At 40.1% G+C, this 8,079-nt stretch overlaps 1 protein-coding gene and 3 long non-coding RNA genes across 7 annotated transcripts in view; 2 read left to right on the top strand and 2 right to left on the bottom strand.

Annotated features, from left to right (window-relative positions):
• Nucleotides 1–2,071, top strand: part of LOC106516436 (uncharacterized) — an 8,356-nt gene extending 6,285 nt beyond the window's left edge. Inside the window, exon 3 of the long non-coding RNA XR_001310101.1 lies at nucleotides 1,939–2,071. This is a non-coding gene — a long non-coding RNA (uncharacterized LOC106516436). The remainder of the gene's footprint in view (nucleotides 1–1,938) is intronic.
• The window catches only part of glra4b (glycine receptor, alpha 4b), a 15,234-nt gene that overhangs the window by 3,623 nt on the left and 3,532 nt on the right, over nucleotides 1–8,079 (bottom strand). For both annotated transcript variants that reach the window (XM_014006794.1, XM_014006795.1), the window contains exons 4-7: nucleotides 6,067–6,290; nucleotides 5,198–5,280; nucleotides 4,960–5,097; nucleotides 4,664–4,878 (exon numbers count right to left, since the gene is read on the bottom strand). In XM_014006794.1, coding sequence (XP_013862248.1) covers nucleotides 4,664–4,878; nucleotides 4,960–5,097; nucleotides 5,198–5,280; nucleotides 6,067–6,290 — 660 coding nt within the window. The remainder of the gene's footprint in view (nucleotides 1–4,663; nucleotides 4,879–4,959; nucleotides 5,098–5,197; nucleotides 5,281–6,066; nucleotides 6,291–8,079) is intronic.
• LOC106516435 (uncharacterized) lies at nucleotides 25–763 on the top strand. Of its 3 annotated transcripts, XR_001310098.1 has the most exons (3): nucleotides 25–123; nucleotides 335–425; nucleotides 606–763. It is a non-coding gene; the product is annotated as an uncharacterized LOC106516435 (long non-coding RNA). The 3 variants fall into 3 exon arrangements; XR_001310099.1 differs by lacking the exon at nucleotides 335–425 and having other exon boundaries at nucleotides 43–123; XR_001310100.1 differs by lacking the exon at nucleotides 335–425 and having other exon boundaries at nucleotides 107–123; nucleotides 598–763.
• Nucleotides 2,486–3,296, bottom strand: LOC106516437 (uncharacterized). Its single transcript, XR_001310102.1, has 2 exons — nucleotides 2,984–3,296; nucleotides 2,486–2,872 (listed from the first exon to the last, which is right to left on the bottom strand). It is a non-coding gene; the product is annotated as an uncharacterized LOC106516437 (long non-coding RNA).

Here is an 8,079-nt window from a genome sequence, read left to right as displayed (position 1 = left end):
GATGTATCCTTCCCGGCCCAGCATATCCCATAATGCATTGCGGCCCGACCGGATTTTTTTTTTTTAAGCTAGTAATGGCGGACGAACCGAGAGTCGAAGCGATGGAGGAGTACAGTTTTAAATGTAAGTATATTAAAATCTGCCGGTAAAAAAATAAAAAGCGGCTGTATTTTTAGGCTTTAGTCTTTTGCATACACTGTATATGTTTTAAAATAATATTTATCTCAGAAATATCGTGAATGAGCTCGAATGGCGGGTCCTTTAGTTTTTCATGTATTGCCGCTCACTAAGCTAGTTTTTAATTTGAGACTTTTTTTTATTTGCTATTTTTTAGGGTCCAAGGAGAGAAAGAAGCTTTTATAAAGCTGAGGGAAAAATGAACACCTCTTCACGGGGTTTAAGAATTCGGCTGCTGTGGGATGGAGGTACAAGAATAAACTTATCATAATAATTATTTAAATAGTAACCTGTGATCTTAAATGGAGTATACTTTCAATGGGGTTCCACTGGCTTTCCTTTTGTGTTCTGCTATGAAAACTATTTTTACAAGAAGGGATTGACAGCTTACATGTTTCATCTTCACTTATTTTTGTGTAGGTTATAAGGACAATTCTGGAGAAGATGGGCCTGCAGGGTAAAGTCACCCCCCTGCAGGCCAAAAAGAAGTGGGACAACTTGAAAAGAAAGTATAAAGTATGTATATGAGAAGTGAAGAATTACATTTTTAACTGCACATGTTAATAAATGTTCATTTTTAAAAGATGTTTGTTTCTTTTATTGTCADCTGTGATTTCTGATTTCCTCTGTRTTTAGGATTGTAAGTATCCAGGTTCAGGAGAGGGAGTCAGTGGGAAGCCCACTGCTGCTACTTGTAGGGATGTTGACATTTCGTCAGCAGCTGCTGCCATTTTCTTCCCAAACTGCTGTGACCATATTTTGCAAGGCTGCTTGGTGCGTTTGCGTGTAATTTCCTCCTGCTTCGTTATTTCTACGAATTTCAACAAATCCGGCTGCCATCAGGTAGTTAGCTACAGCCTCGTCTTTGAGTTTTAAATTTTTGTTGATGTGTTTTGAAGAGACAATTTTTTGAAAAGAGGGTCAAAGTAAATCACCCGAGTTTTTCTAGTGAAACTTAGATAAGCTGCCACGAAGAACATTATTTTACCTGCCCTTGTTCCAAATTTGATAATGATTTGAAACGTCTAACTATGTTTTTTTTTTTTATCCGGAACAGCGCTTGTTGCAAAGTATTTTGACGCTGGTCTTCATCACTTGACACATTTAACACGCTGTCATTGGCTGAGGAGCTTTGTTTACAAAACAGATGTCCACATGGTTTTTAAATTATTTTAATTTCCTTACTTTCTAAGACACATTAAGTTGATTTGATGCTTCAATTTGTCTTGTAATGTTATTTTATACCTTTTCTGCTCCTTTTGAATTGGCTATTATTAAGTTTTATTAGWTTTTTTAGGATACAAGATGCTTCCTACAAAACCAGAATGTGAATCTTTTCCTAAAATTTCATGGCGATATCTTGAACACTGAGGAAGTTATGGGAAAAATTAGAAAACAGCAAGTTGAAATTATCACAAAGGCCCCATTGGTTTTGCTGTGAACTGCAGCAAGAAAACATGAGCTGATTTCACCTAAACAAACATCAATAACTTCCCTCATACTTCAGATAATCACATGATTCTGGTGTTATTTTGTATGGTTTAAAATGTTCTTTTGGAATCCACTGTCAGATTTAATATTGGTGTAGGATTAAAAATTTATCCACATCCTTACTACTTGGTCCTGGTTTGACCTTATGGATGAGGTGTTAGGACAGAGGCCTTCCATTACGCCTCCTGTCCTGATTTCCTCCATCCCTGAGGACACTCAAGGGCCAAGTGCAGCAGTGGGTGACCAAGAGGAGATGGACGAGGAAGAAAGTCAGGGAGAAAGAGGCGAAGGGACAGGGACGATGAGCTGATGGACCTGATCAGAGAGGACATGAGACAGCAGAGAGAGGACATGAGACAGCAGAGAGAGGACATGAGGCAGCAGAGAGAGGACATGAGACAGCAGAGAGAGGACATGAGACAGCAGAGAGAGGACGAGACAGCAGAGAGAGGACATGAGACAGCAGAGAGAGGACATGAGACAGCAGAGAGGACATGAGACAGCAGAGAGGACATGAGACAGCAGAGAGAGGACATGAGACAGCAGAGAGAGGACATGAGACAGCAGAGAGAGGACATGAGACAGCAGAGAGAGGACATGAGGCAGCAGAGAGAGGACATGAGGCAGCAGAGAGAGGACATGAGACAGCAGAGAGAGCACAGGAGAGCAGGGAGAAAATGGACAGACTGTTTTCAATACTTGAAAAACTTGCTTCAAAAATTTTTTTTTAAATTCTGTTATTGTTGTGTTCAATTATTGTTCTATTATTGTTTTATGCAGTTATTGTTCCAAATAAATGAAATAAAAAAACAGTAAATGAATATAACTCATTTTATTAACTTAACATTTTTATAAACATGTATGAATGTGAAAAAGAATATAAAGAAAAAAACTATTTACAGAAATAAAAAAGAAACATTGTACAACTATTTACAGTTAAGGCAGGATTAACCTGAGTGTCCCCTTGACCATTTAATGTAAAAAAAAACAAAAAACAAAACAGTAAGTCTCTGGCAGTGTTGCTGGTTGTGCTGAAGGAACCGGCTGGAGTGCCACAACAGAGACCCGAGACTGGTCTTCTCTGGTCAGCAAGTGGAACATCATGGGTGGTCTGCAGAGTGTTTTTGGGATGCTCCCTCTCACTGTCCACTGAATCATCCAACAACGGTTTGCAGGGCTGGCTCAATCGATGGCTGCCACATCACTAAGACATATAACAAAATATGCCAACGAGATAATATTAATAGGTTTCCATTCATATAGTACAAAAGAACAGTGCATTTTAAAAATAAAGATATTTTGATAAATTACTCACGTTTTAGCAGTAGTCGTGGTCTGCTGGTACCTCCTCCAGGGCAGACACCTCAGCAGACAGTTGGTCCCGCCAGCGAGCACCGCTGACTGCCTCCAAGCCAGCCTCCCCCCATGCAGAAAAAACTAGCTTCGACCTCCATTGTTAGCTCTTGAAGCACGAACATGGTTGCTAGGTGACCACACTTACGCCGGGTAAGAGCGGGAATGAAAGCCGAAGGCTAGACCGTCCAAATTCACAGCGACTTTCTTCCGGTCTTCCCGGTCTACTAAGRACCCAGCCCACCTCGATGGGGTAGGCTGGGTCCTTCGGAGGACCCGGCCTGCCGTTTTGGACACACCCACTGTCTAAAGTCCTGAAACATTCCAGCAATTTCAGTACCTTGGACAGGTCCTTCAACAGTTCCTTCAGTCCTTCACACTGTCTAACGTCCTGAAACATTCCAGCACCTTCAGGACCTTGGAGAGTTCCTTCAATCCTTCACACTGTCTAAAGTCCTGAAACATTCCAGCAACTTCAGGACCTTGGAGAGTTCCTTCAATCCTTCACACTGTCTAAAGTCCTGAAACATTCCAGGACTTTCAGGACCATGGACAGTTCGTTCAGTGTTCACACTGTCTAAAGTCCTGAAACATTCCAGCACCTTCAGGACCTTGGAGAGTTCCTTCAATCCTTCAAAATGTCTAAAGTCCTGAAACATTCCAGCACCTTCAGGACCTTGGAGAGTTCCTTCAATCCTTCACACTGTCTGAAGTCCTGAAACATTCCAGGACTTTCAGGACCATGGACAGTTCATTCAGTTTTCACACTGTCTAAAGTTCTGAAACATTCCAGGGGTTCTAGTGGTATGATAAAATGGCTTAGTGGGTACACAATCTAAAAAGGTTGGGAACCACTGAGATGAATCAGTGGCAGGTCATAGTGTGAGGTAGATCTCATAAGAATAGCTGACCTTTAAAAAACATTTATGTAAAAATATTGTGAGCAATTAACAGCCTGCCTGTTGTACACAGCTCTGTCATTAACCTCTGGACAAATAGTTTAGACATGATGAGCTCAAGGCTAGTCTGAGTTCAAACAACTTCAATCCCAAAATATTTGTTGTGGTTCAAGCTAACGTCTGAAAACCTTTGCATTACTGTTAAGTTATTGTGGCGCAATTATTTACATAGAATTCTGTGGTTATCTGTAAGTGCAAACAGTATCAGCAGCAGCTAGCTGTAGCAGTTCCAGTGCAGCTTTGAGCATTCTCAGCAGAAATATCAAAGCATTTTTGTAGGAATAACTGTGTAATGTGAAACTGACTGTGGTGTAAAGCTTTTTAAAACAAAAAAAAATATGACCCTGGTGTATTTTAGGATAGCAGCAAATCCAATTTGGTTGTGGCCCAGCTCAGACCAGATCTTAGCTTGTCAATCCTGTCGATCCTCTGTTGCTCCAAATTGAAGTTTTTCAAAGAGCTATGTACAACAGGTAAGATATTAGTTGTTCACACTTTCTTTTTACTTTAGCATGTCCCCTACAAGATTTACATTTTACAAAACTGGATGTTGTCTGGATGCTGAGATTTTTATGAAATAATACTGAAGTTTTAGATTTTATCTTGTCCCCATTTTGCAGACATGGACAATAGATCGGAAGAAAAAAGGACTTAATTTTATTGTATAAAATGTTAAGTCAGACCTTTGGCAGGGAGGCCCTGGAGCCTGAGCTCTGTGTGGTCATGGTGAGCACCGTGGTGATCCCTAACCCCACTCTGGCCGGAGCAGCATCCATGTTGATCCAGAATGACACCCAGGACAGGATGACGGTGAGCAGGCTTGGTATGTACATCTGGATCAGGTAGTAACCCATCTGACGCTCCAGGTAGAACTTGACCTCGATGCAGGTGAATTTACCTGAACGAGTCACGAGGAGATTAGACGTTCAAACCGTCAGGAGATCAGGACATGCTGCTGGTATCCCCTCATGCTCTGTACCTGTGTTGTAGTGCTTTGTGCAGTAACCCAGACCTTTCTCCTCCTTCAGCACAAACTGAGGGAGCATCAGGTCGTCAGCCACCTGCACCGCTCCGACATCCAACCACTCAAAAATCAGGTCGTTCATAGTGTAGCCAACTACGGGAAAAAGAAAGGTGCGCAGTGAGTGGCAAGCTCTCCTATCGGATTTTTATTTATTTATTTATTAACTTTTGCCTGCTTTAGAAACAGCACTCACAGCTCTCCAGCTGCATTGTGCACATCTGGCTGTCCATGGGAAAGTTCTTCAGATCCATGGGACAGGAGAGTGTGAGTGTCAGCCTAGAAAACAGGGCCAGCAGCACCGTAAGAGGGTTGGACTGATGTATAAAACAAAAAGGTAAGTTTATAACTCCTGCACCTCTAAACCCATTATAAGCTCACCAGCGGTGGGCACAGCTAACCAAAACGTAAGCTTCAGTAACCGCTAATCTGCTAAACAAGAATCCAAGCTCTGCTAACACTTTTGGTTTTGATTAAACCTTTTGTTTAATCACATGCAACATAGCAAGATCTAACCAGACGTAGCTCTCAGAGTATGTACTCAAGATGACTCTTAGCCACTACCACATCAAACTTTAGCTTAATGTGTGTAAAAAGGACTTTTTGTGTTTGCTAAAGTCAGTGAGTTGCAACAACCATCTTAAATTGGGTTGATTTCAAAAGTGAATCAGTTGTAGATGTACACAGAATGATTACTTTTTGAGAGTTTTGTTTAAAAATGAGCCGATTATCGCCTTCACAGAGGTGCTTTAAATGATGCCATTAATGTCTTGTTTTCTAATTATAACTCGTTACCATCACACTACATTTCCCTCCTGCTTTAGTGCCACTTTACTGCCCTTTGTTTTAGCCTGCAGTGATAGCTTTACTTTAACTTGTTCACGGCRCGTGCTGGGCGATACAATTACAACTGAGCTGAACTGGAGTGAGACAAACATGTAGAGGGCCATATGGTGGGATTCAAWCTTCTGACTTCAGCTCTTAAGGAAGTTTAGAACGACAAACAAACTTCACTAATGTAGACGTAAAACATCATGATTTATTACTAAATCTGATTCCGTTCACCTGATGCTGTAGAGGACGTTCCCATTCTGGAAGATCCGAAGCAGTTTGTTGTCAGTGGTGACTTCATGAAAGTTTGCTCCCTTCTCATTGGCAAAGAACAGGTCGGGTTTCCAAATGGAGTCCAGCATGGAGGGGTCTAAATCCAGGGAGTCGTCTGGATATTCCTTATAAGCCAGTCGAGGGTCATTCCACTGCTGTCGTAGAAATACGTTAAGCCGGTAGTCCTAAAATACAGAATTACATTAACATTAATATGAAACAAAAAGTCATGTGGAGAGTTAAAGTCATTTACAAACATCTKAATATTTTACAGAAGATTTGTGGATCTAAGTAAGCAGAGAAACAAATTAATCTCTTAGGTGACAAACAAAGTCTGACTATTTTAAGTGCTCATAAACTGAACGACAGCAAACAGCACTCTCATTTTATCAATTAAAGTTTGATGCCTTTCACTTAGAGGTGTTTTAGAGAATCCACAAGGGGCCACACTCTAAATCTGAATAAATCAAAAGTAAATAAAACCTTCATCAGACACCCTGCATGTGGCCGATAAAAAAACAAAACAGCAAAATGAGCAGACAGAATGAGCAGAAAAGGGCTAATATTAAAGGTTTTAATTAGTTGTAGTAATTTATTAACAGGAAGTTTATGTAACATGGAAATCAGTCGCTGTGAAACGTTACAGAGGAGCCAAACAAGGAGATAAAATAAATATCAAGAACTATCTGAATGACAGCTGAAATGTGGTGAAAAAGCTGAAACAATTAAAGGTTAAAACAAGCAGAACAAAAGCTATAGTTATCAAATAAAAGCTTAAATGTAGACAATCATTGTTAGGAGCTTAAAAATGCAAATACTGTGTTTAAAGCTCAACTTATCATAACTGGCTAAACTAAAAGATAAAGTCAAAACAATTGTTTAAATAAGAAAAATATGAGCTAAAATGTACACAACCATTGCTACAAGTTAAAAATACTAAAACTGTGTCTAAACTTAAAATTGTCTAAAGCTGAATTAAAAGCTAAAACCAGCAAATCAGTAGCTACGAGCGAAAAGAGATCTGGGGTTTCCTCTCAGTGGGAGGTGACTAAAAGACATCCAGAGGAAGGCATTCAGGAAGCAGATGTTCAAACCACCTCAGATGACTGCTTTTGGTGCGAAGGAGCAGCAGCTTTACTCCAAACTCCCTTCAGAGGATTGAGGTCCTCATCTTATTTCTAAAGCTGAACTCAGACACCTTACACAGGAAGCTCATTTTAGTCACTTATTTAAGCGAATCAAGAATTTTAGATTGGAGATGCTTGGTCAGACTCATAATCTATTTTATCAAAGTGAGGTCGAACAAAGAGCTGTCTACAACAGGTAAGATATTCATTTTTAACCTTTCCACAAAACCCCACTTCAAAGATCTGAACTTTGTAATGACATTTTTTTAAAAAAAATTCTGGGTTTAAAGTAAGAACATTTTCTCATCTAAGCTTCTATTTGGTCTGCTGTATGTAAAGCTACATGTAAAGTACAGTAAAGTAGTTCAAACTAGYGCCAAACACTGAGTGTTCATTCTGATGATTCACAATTAATGTCACACTGAATGAATAATGCAGCRGCCTAAAGGGACCAAATTGCTGCGTTTACTTCTGTACTTGAATGTTGCTTGGACTTTATTGGAGTAAAATTTATTTTCATCTATGCTGGGGGGTGGGGGGATTTTGTCACAGATTCTAAAATAAATTGCTAAAATAGTTAAAATGTGTGACGTACTGTTCGTTGTCCAGGGCTAACTTCACAGAAACGTTCCTTTTATGTTGCGTGACAAGAGTCAGTGGAGAGCTCACACTGAAGGCAGGGATTATTTTTGAAAGGCAAACTTGGGTATATTTGTCCTTGTTACCATCCTGCATCCCACAGACCAAGAGGTTCACTATTTGCAAGGGGCACCACCAAGGTGGTGGGTGGATAATGATTATCCCTAAAAAACTGGAGGCCAACTGAGAGGTGTCATATATATATATA

Source organism: Austrofundulus limnaeus, unplaced genomic scaffold, assembly GCF_001266775.1.
Source record: "Austrofundulus limnaeus strain Quisiro unplaced genomic scaffold, Austrofundulus_limnaeus-1.0 Scaffold37, whole genome shotgun sequence".
NCBI lineage: Eukaryota > Metazoa > Chordata > Actinopteri > Cyprinodontiformes > Rivulidae > Austrofundulus > Austrofundulus limnaeus.
This window is presented reverse-complemented; position numbering and strand designations above follow the sequence as displayed.